Raw genomic sequence first — 18,090 nt, 5'->3', positions numbered from 1 at the left:
ATGATAAACATTGTGGAACAAATTACAATGATGAAAAATGGGAATGGAATGGATGTGGTGACGTAAAACTGACACAAAATAACAACAAACTTTTGCCGAGCCAATTGGAGAGTTTCGTCACCAGCACGTGGTAAAAACCACCAATGAGCGCTCAGCTCGAGATACCAGCTAGTCGTTTGTCGTTTCCCATCAAGCAATTCGCTTCCGCAGCCCGTGGAGAGGAACTGCGCCGCCTCACCGCGCCTCGCTCTCAAGACTGCGGGCGTCTTTGTCCCACGAGATTTCAACGTCTCATGTAGGCGAGCCTCCAGAGCAAGTCGGACAAAATGACTAACCATCATGCAACGCACTAGCAAGACGTTGATCGCAACTGAGCAGGTCTCGCTTGTCTCAAACAAGCCTAGTTTTAGTCCGGCGCAAGCAAGAGGGACAAATAACAAAACATGAAGAAACTAGAGCATCACTCGAAGGTGGGTTATTGTATGAGTCAAAAATGTACAACTTGCGAATGTTGTATAAGTCAAATTGCCAATTGCCATATTAAAACATCAGCTGCAATTCACGACATGAAGAAGGCAGTCTCTCTGCATAGCATAATTATAGGCTAATGGAGATGCAGTTATTTCCAGTATTCTTTATTTAACATTCATTCAAGTATGTTATGCCTTTTATCTGCTAATGTACAGGAGGAAGAGTGATGTTTGTCTAGTTGGCTTACATAACAGTTAAAGTTTACAGCCTAAAAAACATGGAGCATTTTTTCCCCTTTTATTCATTTTTATGTCAATTTGCACATTTCATGGTGATGCTCAGCCTCTCCCCTTAACTCCTAACAGTCATCATCATGTCAACCACAACACAGAGAAATACTGATAGAAATGTGTGTGTAGTTGTTGATACATTGCTGACAGAGGGAACTACATTTAAATACAGATTTAAGAAATATCAGTTTTTGAGCATGTAATAAGCATGTTTTGTCTTGACTATATTACAGCTATATTATAATAAAATAATATAGTATTTATATTATTGAATTTATTATGATTATTATTATTAGTAGAAGTAGTTTATTTGCATTCATTATATTTTAATCTTTTTGAGGCTAGTATTTGGCAGGAAATGCAGACGTAAATTCACCTGTAAACGCATACTGAACGACATACATGCACTTTTACCATTTACCTCACTGTATAAAAAAGTAACTGTGTTGATAATAATAAACAGGAATTATATTTGCAAAGTAGCCTACATTTTTTCCCAAACTTTTTTTTTCACTCCTGTCGGTTGGGGGGGGGGGGGCCTCATCTCACAATGTCGCTTGGGGCCCCATGTTGGCCAGGGGCGGCCCTGTGGGCACCCCTGGTCTACAGATTTGTGTATCTTTCACATTCAACTTGTATATATTTTACTGTTTTATTTTCCTATTCCTACGGGCGGTGGTGGCGAAGTCGATAGGGACTTGGCTTGGCAACTGGTAGGTCACCAGTCCAAGTCCCGGCAAGACCAAGTGCTACCTGAGCAAGGCACACTGCCGTTCAAAATGGCAGCACACTGCTCCTAACACTAGGATGGGTCAAATGCAGAGAAACAATTTCCCCACGAGGGATTAATAAAAGTCCATCTTATCTTATTTTGAAATGCAAATAAAAATAGAGAATTTTCAAAGATGACATATAAATGTCATCTTTGACATTTTGAATTCTCTATTTTTATTTGTTTTCAAATTATGTGCAATGTGTTTTTCTCAATTTGGGATCAATAAAGTGTGTCTTATCTTAACCGCTGGGGGGCAGCACATCTCACACAGCGTCAGGTTTGCGTAGTTTTGCAGATCCAAAGAAGAAGAAAACGGAAGATTCGTCTCGGCTTCATACATCCATGGGCTGCAGCGACTGAAGAATCAGTTGGTGAAGCCATCGACAACCTTAACGACACATCTCGGAAATATCGATACTAAGCTCAAAGAACAAGTAAGGTACGTTTTATAGAGGCAATATCTACCTGATCATAGTGGCATTTAAAGTCAGTACGATTGTCTGTTTGTGAATGGATGCTAACGCAGATAGACCGGTTTCCTGTCGTAAGTATTAGCCACGTTAGCTTCGATAGCGTCACCAAGGTAACGATCCTTAACGTTTGTTTTAGCTGTCTTTTGCGCGGTAATTTAATCACAATAACATTCCCATTTATATGCAGAACTTACTTTAAATACGTGTGTTTACTGTAATATAATTATGATCAATACTCATACCGTTTGTTTATGTTGTGGCGTAGATGTTGGAGGGCCTAGTGATGGCTAGCGGGCCAACATGAGCAATATTACCAGCCTGTGTTACGAGCCACAGCTTTGACGTATGCAGCCATCTTTAGTATCGTCACTGTAGCACCGAAAGAACACACTGGCATACATTTTAAACCACCATTTCTTCATGTTTGTTTACAATATGTACTATGTTTATTTAGATTGAGGCATTTAATAACCCGCACTGGTACCTCCACATTTAAATGTTTATATATATGTAACCTTGTTCACATATCCGTATATACATTCACCTGATCAGAATTTTAACTCATGATATTTTATTTTTTAATTTGCATACTGTTACTATATGTTTATTCTTATAATCCCTTTGTATATTATTTTTTGTATTCTCTGTTATTATTATTTTTTTTCTTATTAGGATATAAGTTGTCGTAAACTGTCAAGATCTTAAAGCACTTAAAGCAAATGTGTGATTTGTCATAGTGGGCTATATACCTTTTTCATATTAGAACTTAATGCTGCCATACGCTCAAATATTTTTGACGCTTTTGGGTTGTACTTTAAAAGTCCACTTATTGGTTGTATTATGATTGATATACCTGCCACGAACAAGTCAAAAGTAGTGTTTGTATTCATTTACCTCCAACTTTGCTTCCAGATAAGACACTGACTTACAAACATGTGGAACGGACCAGGACCAAGGGGAGGACCACCCTTTCGGTAAATACGCATCATTTAGATATAGGCATTGATTTAAAAGAAATTCGAAATTGGTATTAAGACATAACTGTCTAGTAAGAGATTTTTGGATTTGCCTCTAATAATGTTTTCTAGGGATGGGCAATGTGGGTTAAAAACAGGTTACCACAGTTGAAGTAATATTCACATGTTATATGATGTTATGATTTAGTACATTTTCTGGGAATCCTAATGTTTAAACTGTTTTCACACTTGATGCATTTGATGGTTCCTTTCTTTTTCTTTTCTTTTTTTAAATAAAAAACACTGAAAATAGAAACATTTATAAGGCTCATTATTACCGTATTGTCCTCCCCTTCTTTAAGCCTTTTCATGATGATTGGATGAGCAACTATACAAATAAACGTTCATATCTTCCGTCTCCATATTGTTTTGTTATAAGCTTTATTTTTTGGTTGCGTTCCATTCAAAAATCATCCTAATGTGTTGATGTATATATTGCAGCGGTGATCAACGTGGAGAAATGTTTGGTGGCAGAGATCGTCCCATGCCTGATTATAGAAGTAGAGATGCGATGAACATGGGTCAAATGGGCCCAAGACCTCTAGATATGCCACACATGGATATGAGAAGGATGGATGGGCCACACATGAGGGGGCATGACATCGACCCACGTGATATGCGAGGTAGAGAGCAAAACAGAGATTTTGCCGGACCTGGAGAAGATCCAGACTTCAGTGTACGAAGGCAATATGACATTATGAATGCTTCTGGTTTCCCGGGACAAGGCAGAAACTCAGACATGGAAGGGAGGGGTATGCCACCACAGGAACCAAATAACAGATTTATGGACATGAGAGACAGAGAATCTTTTAAATATGACATGCCACCCTTCAACAATCCTAATATAGATAGAAGAAGAGGGTTTCCCATGGAGCGGAATGAAGGATTTAGGGACATGCATGAAAGACCCCCAAAAGGCGATGAAGGCAACGATGGTTATGATATGGACTTACCGCCACATGAAAGGAGAATGATGGACACTGACAGAAGAGAGGGGCCCCCTTTCAATCCAAGAGGCGGATTTGATTCTGATATGGATTTCAGAAATCGTTCAGGTCCATCAGGTGAATTTAGAGGTAGGGATCGATCTCCCTTAAGATTTGGAAACCGCAATGTCCCTCCAGTGGACAGGGCAAGACCAGACATGCCTTCAGATATTGCTGGACCTCCAAGATCAAAGTTTATAGGTGCAGACGCACCCAGGGAGAGAGAGTTCCCAGAATCAAGTGGCAGCCCCCTAATGGACTATCGAAGTGGTGAAGAGATGACTCTTGCAGAGGAATGGAAGAATCGTCGAAAGGAGAAGATACCCCCTTCAGAAATGGGTAAAGGTATGGGTGGTGTCCCCGGACCTAGCTTCCCTGTAGGATTTGGCAGAGATGTAAATGTCAGAGATCCACCACCATTTCAGGAAAGGGATAGGCCACCTGTTGAATTCCCGGGGAAAGGGGTCGGCTTTCCTCGTGTTGACCACTTTCCTGTTATGAATCTACCATCAACTGCCAGCAAAGCTCCACATGTTGCTCCACATGTTCATCCATCCCCGGAAATAAGTCCCCATACTGGCCCTCTTGGGAGAGAAAATGATAGCAAACATTGGCTCGGAGAAAGAAACCCGAAGCATAGTCAGAATAAATCAATTCGTGATGAAAGGCTTCCTTACCATCAAGAGAAGAATCAGCATTCACATTTGATACAGGAGCCAGGTGATTGTTTTAAAGGGATGAAAGATATCCCACAAAATCAAGGACATGTCAGGGGTAAGATGGGAGAAGAACATGATTTTCAAGGCAGCAGCACTGTACAAACAAAAGACCAAGACTACAGGGACATCGATTACAGAACAGGCCCCGGGAGGTCTTTTGACTACAAACATGAAGCACTTCCAGCACCAGAGAAACTTCTCAAAGAGTCTAAACCAATCGCAACTGCCAAGTTTAGTGAGTCCGGTTCTCAGGTAAGTTTTTATTTTATTTTTGTGTTTATAAATAATATGCAATATAATTCTACGTTTCCTAACCCAAATTTAAATCAAATGTTCTCTGAAAGGATCAAGATTACAGGAATGCATCAGTGGAAGACAAAGTTTCCAACACAATATCTATAATTGGTATTCCAAAGACTGCCACTATGGAGCAGGTAATAATAATACAGAAAAGCATCTTTACTTTTTAAATCTTGACTTTATGGTTACTAGATTTTGTCTTAGTTTGCATAGAAAGCCATGGCCAAACTCAAATCTATTTGACACTTTTGTTTTGCAGATTCTTGGTGCCTTTGCAGTCCGTGATGGTGTGCCAATGCAGGGGATGAAAATCAAAAATGTTGTGCCAGGTAAGAAACAAGTTTCTTTGTGTAGCTGTTTGGGGCAATCGATCGCTAACATGTCCCCCGATTTTTCGCTTTTACGACATTCGAAACTACGCATTCTTTCTTTTTTACATTGTTGGTTGCTTTTGTTGTTGGTGGTCTATGTGAATTCGCTCATTAAAGAAGGAAGGGGGGTTTTGTTATGTGTGAGACGTCGGGTCATTGTGACAATGAGAGGAGTTACCAAGGATCAATATTAAGTCTTTTGGAGAGTGTTGGTCACAAACGATCTGTGACAAGTGATTCACTGAACGTGTCACTCTGACACTCTTCTCTAGGTACTGAACATAAGAATGTCAACAAACTTGAAATGGAGTCTGCCTTGTTAGTGCTTCCTCATCCTGCCGATCTTAACACTTACTTTAAAGTGTTTTCCACAGTGGATCTCTGTAGACATGGTTATCGATGGCAAGCCTCATTATTATGTCTCAAAAGCTTTTCATACTACACCAAAATGTCCGTCACAGGAGGGTTTTTTTTATCTGATAAACATGACTGGTAAATGTTCTGTCTCCACGGTGCAAACCACACAGTTGTTCACTGCCACTGGTTTGGAATATCTGCCAGGAAAGGCTTTGATAAAGCCAAGCTATAACAGACAGTCTGATAGGTCATCAGTCATCAGAAGACTGAATAGAAAAAGCAATAACAAAATGTGTGTTTTCCTGAAAAGGTATGTGTGTAGGTAAAACTGTCAAAGATTCGCTCACATTGATCTCGATGTATTCACGAACTGCTGTCTTCTATGTTTTAGTGGGTGACTGTCATTACTGGAATTGACTAACAAAAACCCATCTGTATTTCAAATGCTGTCCCCAGGTTACAGCTACGATACGGCCTATGTGGAGTTTTTAAACCTCGAGGATGCAGTCCACTTCATGGAGTCCAACAAGGTGGCCCATCCTCGTCACACTACGAAGGCCGTCTCTCCCATCAGGATTATGAGGGGTTGAGAGGGGATTTAGTAGATGGGGGAGGGGGAGAACCTGGGAAGGGGTTGCTTTTCCTCTATAATGTCAGTTGTTGACATTTCTAGAAGCTAATATATGAAACTGCAACAGATGAGCCTAGCTTTGCATAAATTATCATTACTTTCTAGTACTTCAGGTTACTTGTTAAGCACTTGAATGCTTTAGAAAACATACTTTAACTTTGTATCTTCTAACACAAACATGTTAATATTTCCTGCTAGTGCTAAATCTTTATATTTTAACCCCAAACTTCCTTAGCCTGGAATAGATTTAAGCAGATAATACAGATGTTTGGTGGAAAATCAGTTTTTCCAATCTGTTCCTAAACTTTTAAGATTTGGTTTTACAAATATGAGAAGACACGATGTTGATAATGAAGGTACTTCATAAAGCCCCCATGTCATGTTTTGCGATTTTGCCTTTGTAGCAAAGAGGATTGACGGAAATGTAATGCGGCACTTTTGCGTTGCGTGACCTTCAAAGTAGTTTCTTTTGAGGAAGCTGTCGACATTCTGACAGTCTGCCCTAAAACAAGCAAGGGGCTGGTTGTTTGTTGGGCCAGTATTTTGTCTTTTCTGTCCATGTGAACATTAGAAATAGTGCGTTGCCTACCAAAGTAATCGACCAACAATGTGTATTTAACTGAGTGGCCCAGCTCTTTTCCGGAGGATGTTGCATTGTGGTCAGGTAGAGGTTTATCTTGGTTTTACTTTTTGTAGTTTCTCAAATGGCCACTTGAGGCTGGCTAAGTCAATCTCTATCTTCTTTAGCTTAGGTCCCCTTTTCATGTGAGTGGTTTTGTAGAACTCACACATTTAAGGCTTAAAGTCACGCATTAGGAAGGGTTAGGCAGCTTTTAATGACAGTTAAGTGCTGTCACAGGTGGCTTGGTGCTAGCTGCCTACTCTGCCTGTGCAGAACTCAGATCCTCTGACAATCCACAGGTTTGACTTTTTTAGTTTTAGCCGAGAGTTAGGCAGAATCAACACTGCCCAGATGGCAACGACTGGAGCCACCCTTTTTGAACCTCACAACAGCTCTACAGAAAGATATGGCTTCAGGAAGACTGGGTCAATGTTTCATGCCATCTACTTTTTTTTCATTTTTATATCACGGAAGCTGGGTTGGCTTCCTTACCATGTTGACAGACTGGCATCATCATCATTCAAAGATTGTGGAGGGTTCTGTTTTTCACGCAGTACGAGAGTCGATCTAAAAACCACCTTATTAGTGAGAACACAGTGCACATTTTGTAAGTTTATTCATAATAGAAATGACTATTTTTGAGATTTACAATCCTTCTTAAAGAGGAATATTTCTTGTTAGGAGTTTTAGGGCAATGTAGTGATAAAAACGCTGGTAAAATGATTGGGTTTAATTTTAGCTATGCTGTCATTGACTGACAATTGTGGGATGGTCCGTTAGTTGGATTGCATTGACATTTTGTATGAAAATCGGGGTCCCCAGAGGAAGCAGCCAACATGATTGTGTTGATCCCCTGACTGGTGCTATTATAAGGTTGACATTTTGGGTTTATTAGTAAAATGTCTCTACAATTATTGGATGGATACTCTTACTCTTTGGGACGGATATTCATTGTGTCCAGGGGACGACTCCTGACTACTTTGGTTATTCTTTGGAGTTATCTGGTGAAGTGTCTTTACGACTTCTTGATTGCTTGAAAAGCCTTTATAAAGATATTCATGGTTCCCAGATGATGAATTCAAATAACTTTGGTGATCCCCTGACTTTTCATCGAGCGCAATCAAGTCAACTTTTCAATTTATGTAATACGTGGTTTATCTATTTAACTATCCAGTCTCACAAAACCACTGGGGGGCCTGCAGTCTTTCTTTTGAGTGTCCTGCCAGTTCAGACAACATTTCTTTCACCAGTTCGAGGCAATTTTGGTCATCTGTGACTTTCCAGAGAAGTGCATGTCCTCTTCTTTGTATTCTCTTGAACTCATTGTTGGTGAACCTTGGCCATCAGGACTTCTTCTTTCTTTCAACACTGGCAGGGCTTGATGCCCCTCAGGGTAATGAAGATGAGTAGAATTATTGCTGACATGTACAGCAGTTTATCGTTTGGCTTTGCCATTGGGTCGCTTTTGGCAGATATTTTGCAGCTTGTGAAGTAATTTGTAAACACTAGGTGATGTACTGTAGGTGGTTGTAAGGTCAGTTACTTGAATATCAAAGATTCAAATGGCCACCTATACGTTTTCACGAGTGGTAAAGCTTTGTGCTTTATGGTATGGCTTAATGTCTGGTTTGAAGGGTTATTCCAGTTTTGTGCAAATGAGATGCTCTGGAATTAATCACTGTGAATATAAATACAGCGTTGAGTTTTACTCATCACATATGGATGTTCAACACAGTACTACCAAATTTCAGAGTACATTTCGATCTGCAATGAGCTTCCCTCTAGACAGCAACACTCTAGTCTTGGAAATAGTGTTTTTATTATGACACAATTACATTACTTAACCTACTGAAAGCATGGTTCTTATTTTGCACTAATAATTCTGTTTTTATTTGGATTATAATGTGGACAACCATCAGCACATATTTTGCACATTTCTTTTTTTTTTATGCTAAACATTTAATGGTTCTTTTAAAGTCTGCTTTTGTTTGTATATATTGTGGTAGTAAACTACATATCTTTGGGTTTTGGTTGTACAAACAAAGCAATTTGAAGATGGCCCAAAGGAATTATGATGGTCACTTTTTAACTTTTTTGTCTGATGCCGTTTTAAACAATAAGCCCTTTTTTTTGAGAATATTCAGTATATGAGCATAAATAATTTAGCTGCCGCTCTAATTTGTAGTTCACTTTTCAAAATAGTTTGAGGGCATATTGCTTGTGTGAAGCACTATCTTCGTTCTGGGCTAGTCTCACCACCATAAGTGTTCGCCCGTTTTATCTTCAGCAGTGAAGAGGAAGGCTAAACCTGCCACAGTGCATGTTGGGTGTCATTGGTATTATTTAAGATATCCCCATGAGATATGATGCTGATTGATCATTTCTGTTCTTCTTCTTACAGGGATCCCTAAAGGTTGGCAGTAGAACAACATCCATGAAGTTCATTCAGCCAGAAGAGTGTGAAAGAAGTGTTCATGTGAGTGCAGAAAGAAAATGATTGTCTTTTGTTTTTTCTGTAGTTTATTATATACTCTAAAAAAATAAATACTGGATCCGCGAGTTGCATGAGATACTGACGGGCGGAGAGAGCGCTCCATTTATTATTCCCGTGTTATTATTCCTGTGTTATTATAAATTACTGTACACGTTTGAATAATGTAGTTAAGCTACTATAATCAGTTTAATATCGAATCATATCAGTTTGTTTTAAAGCTCAATAAATAACAAAGAAGACCTTTGACCGGCACTTTTCTCATTTTGTCCGGAAGATTTAAACTTTAACGGACAAAAAAAAATTCTAACTGGAACTCTGGGCTCAACAACTATGAAAAGTCACCCGAATGCGGTAAGTAGTAGCTTAGCTTAGTTGTTGTCCAGTTGCCATGATGAAGCTGCTTTATCCGCAGTTTAAACGGTAACGTTACACACGATAAAAACTTGCACGTGCGTGCCGAATATTCGCTGCCTATTTAATACCGAATATCCGGGGCCCGAAAAATGGTATTCGGGACAGCCCTACATTGCAGCCATTTTTACTTCACAGTTTAAAAATAATAACGTGTCCCTTCTTTCTGTCTCTGTCCATTAGGAATCAGATCACAAAATACCTCAACTCCAGGAGCCCCAGTTGCCCAGACCAGATCAGCCTTTAGAGGAGTTGAAGACCAACCTAAACGGGTCCCAACCAAAAGGCCCTATTGAACCATTGCCCCTTACCCAGCGTAGCTCTGACCTGACACCTGAGGCCTGGCAGCAGCAGGTTGACCAACTGCTCCAACAGCAGGAAACAGAGCAGCAGGCGGAGTCTTGGGGCAACCGCAACCTCCCCCATCACGGTTCACACCACCCTGAGTCTGTCTTTAAGGACAGCAAAAGTAAGTTGACTCAAACTCAAACTTGTTGATGAACATTAGCTTTGGAGCTTGTTTATTTTGTTTTTTTGATCAAATTTGTATTGAGATTAATACACACCATGTACAACCAAAAGCACAACATGTTTTCTTTTTTAAAATAACTAAAAGTACATTTGACAACAGCAATTACTTGCAAAATGTACAAAATGCAGAATACATATGTAAACTAAAAATAATAACAATAATACAGACAAATAGAAATAAAAATAAAATAAACCCAATCCTCCCTCACACACACACACACACACACACACACACACACACACACACACACACACACACACACACACACACACACACACACACACACACACACACACACACACACACACACACACACACACAGCGCTATCAGACAGGAGTTTATACCATCACACACACACATACACACACACACAGGGAAACGCATAGGTCGCAATTTGAAAGGCTGTGGATTAGGGGAAGGGAGAAATACTTCTAAAAGATCTTTGAAGGAATCAACTGCAGAGCTCCAATTGTTTAGCTATGGAGCTTGTTTTGTTCTTTTGTTATTCATGACCAAGTCGGATAAACAACACTCTCTTGTGTCTCTTTGCAGCCATGATAATAAAAAATGTGAAGCCCACGACCACAGTGGAGACCATCTTGAAGGCCTTGGATCCCTTTGCCTATCTGGATGAAAGAAATGTTCGCCTAGTCAAAGCCAAGCCACCAGGATCCAAGTGCTTCTGCTTTGTTGACATGGACTCCCATGAGGTACCCTTTTTAAAATATGAATGCTTACAGTTTGCTATTTATTAACTTAATGTTCTATCAAAGTTGACTCTTTCCCTATCATTTTCCAGCACTTACCTTTTGTCTCCTCTTGTAGCAAGTGACACGTCTGGTGGAGCTCCTCACCAAACCCAGACCCCTTTATGTTGATGGAGTCAGAGTTTATGCTGAAGTTGCAAAACCTCTGAAGAACCAAAAGTAAGTCGTCATTCTGTGTTCCTTAATTATCTGCTATATCTTGTAGAGAATTCCCACCTCAATTGTTTCTGATTATTTGTCTTTGTGTCTTTTTTCAGCTTCAAGAGAGAATTTGACAAACCAAACGGTTCCATCCTTGGGTTTCCACCTGATCCCAGCATGATGGGGGTAAGATGTTGCCTTGATTGTTTCGTTTTTAAAAGTGAATAAAAACAAGAGGATGACCTGTGATGTATTTTTCCCTTGGGACTTCAGCAGCAGCATTTCCCACCCCCTCCACAGTTCTTGCAACCTCTGCTGCCACCTGCTGCCGCCGCCGCTGGATTGCAAGGTGGGGATCAGGCACATAATATTGGCATCTTGTTCCCTGAGCCCCGTTTATAATCACTAAACCTACACATCAAACATTCCTAAATATCGTCATGTTTTTGTCAGCAGGTGATATTACGACTAGCATCACCAATACCGCTCTGTCATCAGACGTCAGCATTATACAGGTAGGTTACATATCAAAAAGTGAAGCCCATAAGATTATTCAGAGTAGAGCCGTACTTCTAACTAACTGTACATCTCTCTTTTTGCTTTGTAGGGAGCTGGCTATCGTGAGACTCTAGCAATCGATCCAGCATACCAGGTTAGCGGACCTGTTGTCCCCACAGAATCAGCTGGGATGCCTGTCGCCGCAGACGGATCACAGGCCTACGTCTACGGTAAGAAATATATCAAGCATTTATATTCAAACAAGTGTTAATCATCTTCTTTTGTAGCTGCATTCAATGTGATATTTTAGCAAAGTGAAAAATAAATGTTATGGAACTTTGTCTTGACAATTGTACATTGCAAAAGTGTCTGCAATATGAATACATGTAAATTAAGTGGTATATCCATTTGTCCAAATCTTCTAGGCTCTGAGATTCCAGACATGACCAACTACTTGTACGATTCCACGTCGGGCTTCTACTACGATCCTGAGACCACGCTGTACTACGACCCCAACTCTAGGGTGAGAACACAGGACAACACTGATCAGTGCTCGCTCTGGCCTATGACTGGGGGAACGATTAGGAAAAACTCTGTTGGTGATGTTCTTTCAGGGTGGCCGCGGGGTCTTACAAAGTATTAAAAGTTAATAAATCAATTTAGCGAAAATTAAGGCTATTAAAAAGTATTAAACAGCATTTTCCAAGGTATTACATTTTGTAGCTTGTTTTCAATACGTATATAAATTGTCCAAAGAGGTTGTATTCTAAAGTGTGCCTGAATGTAATCCTTGCGTCGGTGTGTAGTGTGATTCTTTGTAGTTTATTTATGGCATCCCGTTGGATTTGACGTGCACGCTCACTGCTTGATAGCGCGCGAAGGCCTGCTTACGCCGGTTGTTAAACAACATCGTTATGGGGAAATGCAAGTTTGCGTCCAAATGGTTGGAAGATAAGGAGGAAGGACAATCAATACTGTAGTACATGTGAGGTAAAGTGTCGCCAATGTAACCGGTTAAAACTGGAAGTGGCGATGAGGTCTTAAAATGTATGGAAAGGGTCTTAAAAAAGGTATTACATTTGACTTCAGGATTCCTGCATATACCCTGTCTTTAGACAAAAGCCATACATAGCTGCAGTCAGTAACCTACAAGAGAATATGAAATGTATTCCTAATGCACATCTACCCTGAAGAAACTGTCTCCACTAACAAGCACATGTATTGGAAATGTGACGCACTGTAAAATGTGGAGATCTCATTTAAATCCGCAGACTGAGCTAACAATAGAATCTCACGAGGACAAAGATACCAAAGAGAAACTAGGTCTTCAGCTTTGTCACTTGCTCATAATCTAGAGGAGAGAAATGTCTACGTAAGAAACCTAACCTCATACAGTGGCCCTTACATTATAATAATAGTGTTTAAATGAATTCCTAAAATAGTACACAGACTGCAGTCTACATGTGCACTACTAAGTCAGCCTTTATTCAACATAAATGTGTCTGAAATGATTGGTTTTGTCATTAAATTGTTATTTTCTAATTGTTTTGTGCACAGTATTTCTACAACGCTATATCCCAAGAGTACTTGTACTGGGATGCTGCATCAAAGTCCTACATCCCAGTCCCAGGAGGGAACCCTGCAGCCACAGCGCCGTTGCCCATGACCGCTGAAGACCAGGCCATTCTTTCCAACCCAGCAGCAGATGCTCCTCTGGAGATGAAGAAATCCTTGACTCCTAATCCAGAAGACTCTGCGGCATTAGTTCCCTCTACTGATGACGGCTGTGCGCTGGACCCTGTCCCCACTTCCTCTGCAACTCCTGAGAAGAAAGATGATGATGACTCTAAAAAGGACAACGACAAGCCACGAAGCATCGCCGCTGTCAAGGTAGCACTTCAGTTACAACACCACTGTACACAGTATGAAAAACACATGTGTAAAGGGAACACGGTTAAGACATGTGTTGCTGTTTGCAGATCATGAAAGATATGGAGCGCTGGGCAAAGATCCAGAATCGTCAAAAGGAGACAACAGTCCGTTGTGCATCGCCGCTGCTGCCGAGTTTCAGAGGAGACGATGATAGGAGGCCGTCCAAGACGGCTGACGCTGGTTTTGCTATCTTCGAGAGGAAGGTTAGAGACTCTCCTCACACAACCACTTCCATCATGTGCATCAATGTTGATATTAGAATATTTGTTTTCATTATATCTTGTAATGGTACTTAACCCAAATGTTTTGTCTACATCCACAGATATCGGGTCCAGATGATCTTTTTAAGAAACCAATGGCTCCTCTTAAGAAAGATGAAAAGTCAAAGGTAGGAAACTTCATTCAGCGGATATAACCCCTACTTCGTGTCTGATTCACTCTGTTAACCTCCTTCAGAGTAAAAAGATAATTTTTTCTTACATAATTGAGTAATTGTGTTTTCTCCCCCAGCGTTCTATGGGCTCTCTGAGTATGCTGGCATCAGACTATGCGGCTGGAAGTGATGAAGAGGTAGAAGAAGATAGGGAAGACGCAGCCAGAAACAGTCAGGGCGGCCCGTCTGAAGACAAGGACAGCAAGCTGACAGACTGGAAGAAGATGGCCTGCCTGCTGTGTAGGAGACAGTTCCCCAACAAGGACGCTCTGATCCGCCACCAGCAGCTCTCGGACCTGCACAAAGTACTACAAGTTTACCTCTCTATGAACAGTAGTTGACAGTCTCTCTATGTACAGACAAAGCCTCTAATACTGCATGTGTTCTCTCAACAGCAAAACATGGAGATCCACCTTAAGATCAAGAGGTCCAAGAAGGAGCTGGAGGCACTGGAGAACCAGGAGAAAGAAGTAGGTGAAAATAAAGGGGTGAACATGTGCTCAGGAGAGCTTGAAGTGGTTGGGTTGAATACTAAAGGTGGATTGTGTCATTCACAGCTAACTACAAAAGAACCCTCCAGGTCACCAGAGCCGAAGAAAAGGAAACAACACCACCAACAGATGCAGCATCATAACTCCTGGGCTGGAGGCTCAAGGTATGTGTCTGAGCTAGGGCTGCACGATTTGGGGAAATAATCGAATTGCGATTTTTATGACAGATATTGCGATTATATTTGCGATATTGGTTTTTAAGCGACCCAACGGAAGTTTATTGTAAAATGTGGCCATATCTCCGGCTAGGAAGGTCGTGTCAACGTGCTCCCGTCTCTAGCACCCCCGCAGCCCGAGCTACGAGTGAAAGAACTAAACTTACATGAAACTTCCGTTGGGTTGCTTTAAAGTCAAGCTTCAGTTTAAGATTCACCCTGTGATAGAAACATGTGATGGAGCATTGCTAACCTGACTCAGGCGGTTTGTTTCACCAAGCCATCTAGGAAAGCTCCATTGGAAGCCATTTGGAAAAGTATGATCAATCTGTCTATCACCTTCTATCATGGGCCACTTCTGATTGGTTAATAATGACTGGTAAATGTGGAGCACAGCACTTCTGGTTGGTGTGGATGACTGACACACAAAAAGAAAGAAAAAACAAAAATAAATCGCAGGCTTTGTGATTTGATAATTGCATCATTTAAAATCGCGATTTCAATTTAAAATCGATTAATCGTTCAGCCCTAGTCTGAACTGACCTCTCACTGAAATGGGAAAGCATTTAGGTTATTTAGATTAGTGACACATCTGTCTTAACCATTTGTTCTCTATGCGTAGGGATATTCATAAAGTCAGCGAGAGACCTGGTCTTGGTCTTGGATCTGAACCTGCCCCGGTAAGTTTGCAGCTATTTTTCTCTGCAAAATGTGGTGTTTGTTGTTGGTTTGTTAAAACCTCTATTGTACATTTCTCTCCAGCCACGAAAAAAGAAAGACCCTGTGGTTTGGGACCATGCCACCTACAAACAAGCGGTTCGCAAGGCCATGTTTGCACGGTTTAAGGAACTCGAGTGATCTCACCTGAACTCATCCTCAATTTGATATGTGATTTGTTAATATGACACCTTACCCACCTAAGCATAAGAACGCCTCTGAAGTTTCTCTGCCTTGGACATTATTAAACTACAGAACCACCGTTTTCTACAATGAATTAAGATGAAAATGATGTTTCAAAATTAAATGACGAGGCTAATGTGGAGCTTAAACAACTGATACTTCTCATCCTTAACAATGGATGTTGTATAGAAAATGTGAATCATGCTGTTTAACTATTTTTGCCCATGTTTTATGTGTGGCCTGTGTAGAATTATGACATTTGTCAATGTCATTTCTTTCTTTTTTTATGATACTGTCACACTGGCCACAATTACATTTTGTTTTAAACTTGAGCAAATATTTCCTTTTCATGGGTCGAATTTTCAAATGTATGTACACATGTTTAAGTAAAAAATATGATGAAGTAGCTTTTTCTGCATTTGAAGTTTTTGTTCCGTGTACATCTCATGTCCACTAGGTGGCAGCAAGACACTCAAGATGTTTTGTCTTGTATTAATGTGACGTGTCCAAGAAAGAATGCTGTAACACATCATCAGGTTTACTATTTATTATCAGTTTTTACAAAGTCTGACACAACCAGGTGATAACATTGAAGAGCAAGTATATGAGGTCAGGATTTCCAGGTATGACGGGTCTAGCCAATATGTCTTTTCTGTAGGAGTTAAAACATGAAGCCTCCTCTGTGACCTTTCCTGATATGAAGTAACCAGCCTCACCCTCTCTGAAGCTGTAGTTCAACTCCTCAGAGAACAAGAACACTGGGGAGCCTGCAGAGTTAGTCTCTGTCAACCACAGAAAGATGTGGTGCAAGCCAACATCCTTTCATCTGTGCAAGAATGATCCTCTTGTCTTTTCGATTTGCCAACCTATTTGAATGCAATGAGGAGATTTAAGCTCAGTGTGTCAACAGGTAGCTGGAGTTATGATATCATGCCCAACCAGCCTGGGTCTCATGTCAACAAGCAGTTGGAAAGATGGCAAAGGTAAACATTACTTCCAGAGTGATCGGCATGTATGTGGAGTCTCTGTGTCTGAGGATACAGGACAAGGTGGTTACAAAGCTTCACATGGAGTGTAAACCTTGTTCTGTGGCTTGGCAACACAACAGGGAACACAATAAACAGAACCACAGTAATTATCTGCAGGTTCCCATGTGCAGCAAAACCCTGGCAACAACTTGCTATTGCTTTTCAGTAGGATAAAAGTCAGTAAGTAGCCTCTGTAAACATATTAAATGAATAGTGTTTACCTTTAGTTTTGGGATGGAACAGGTTAATGATTACATCATTTCCACGTATTTACCTAATATCTTTGCTCAGGTCATACCAAATGTGCATCTGATGACACGTTTTCTTTATTTTTTGTTGCAAAAGCATAATTAATTGAACAGATTTGGCAATAACAAAAGTGACCAAATCTACTAATAATAAAGGAAAAACATTATTTGACAGATTTAACCGTCACATTTTGGAGGTCAATAGTTCCATGTATAAGTGAAGGTCTTTTAAATTACTTCCATATTGCAGTATTTCTTCTCCGTTTATCTTGCTGGTATTAAATTGTCACGCATTTTAAATCCATGCAGGTCAGACATTAATCAAATAAATACATTTTCAGACCAACAGATTTAGGAACAATAGCCTATGTATTTGCATATAAATCGAATTTCAACCAGATTCACATGGATTTAGGCTGAATGTACTTTATTGACATTGCATTTCATTACCTAGAGACCATCAGCCAAATTAAGTGATCATACAGAATGAAATACAAATTGCAGATTACAATCTCAGCGCAGAAATGCTGTTAATGAAAATGTGTTTGCCTCATACTAAGTGCATTATCCACATCCTATAAAAAACATTTGGGTAGCACAGTGCTAACAATATAAGTAGGTCTCAAGATTTGTGATTTATGCAGACATTTCAAATAAACTGTGATGGACTTTTTGCAATTTCCTTTTATTCCCCATAAATGGCAGAAGGAGGGCAATTGGAGAAGGATCTCTGCCTATTCGATGTTATTTCAAGTAGACTAATTTCCATTCCTCTTTTCTCCATTCTGTCACAAGACCCCAAAGACTCCCCCAGTGACAGATGTCGTCATTACCCGGTCCTAACTGTCTGTGGAATGAAAATGAATGTGCTGTTAGTCTGTGAGTACGGGAGGCCAAACAGAGAGGTGTAGCTGCCATGTTAGTATCCCCACCATGTGTGACCGAGAGCTTTCAGGCAGCATTGATGTCAGAAAAAGGTGGACAGGGG

At 40.3% G+C, this 18,090-nt stretch overlaps 1 protein-coding gene across 3 annotated transcripts; it reads left to right on the top strand.

Moving 5' to 3' along the window:
• The first annotated feature begins 1,850 nt into the window (after positions 1-1,850).
• On the top strand, positions 1,851-16,232 carry rbm6 (RNA binding motif protein 6). Of its 3 annotated transcripts, none has more exons than XM_034082635.2 (23): positions 1,851-1,970; positions 2,922-2,983; positions 3,467-4,982; positions 5,075-5,164; positions 5,290-5,359; positions 6,215-6,288; positions 9,413-9,487; positions 10,100-10,385; positions 11,002-11,159; positions 11,275-11,375; positions 11,474-11,543; positions 11,631-11,706; positions 11,811-11,872; positions 11,965-12,085; positions 12,281-12,378; positions 13,413-13,745; positions 13,835-13,990; positions 14,110-14,175; positions 14,298-14,525; positions 14,616-14,690; positions 14,778-14,875; positions 15,549-15,606; positions 15,689-16,232. In XM_034082635.2, exons 2-23 carry the CDS (start codon positions 2,943-2,945, stop codon positions 15,782-15,784), a joined length of 3,948 nt encoding a protein of 1,315 aa, XP_033938526.1. In that variant the 5' UTR covers positions 1,851-1,970; positions 2,922-2,942; the 3' UTR covers positions 15,785-16,232. The 3 variants fall into 3 exon arrangements, with proteins under 3 accessions (XP_033938526.1, XP_033938527.1, XP_033938525.1); XM_034082636.2 differs by having other exon boundaries at positions 1,851-1,975; positions 11,814-11,872; XM_034082634.2 differs by having other exon boundaries at positions 1,851-1,975.
• The last annotated feature ends 1,858 nt before the right edge of the window (positions 16,233-18,090 follow it).

The sequence above is a fragment of the Pseudochaenichthys georgianus genome, chromosome 5 (genome assembly GCF_902827115.2).
Source record: "Pseudochaenichthys georgianus chromosome 5, fPseGeo1.2, whole genome shotgun sequence".
Lineage (NCBI taxonomy): Eukaryota > Metazoa > Chordata > Actinopteri > Perciformes > Channichthyidae > Pseudochaenichthys > Pseudochaenichthys georgianus.
The sequence above is the reverse complement of the archived record's forward strand: the minus strand, read 5'-3'. Positions and strand labels throughout refer to the sequence as shown.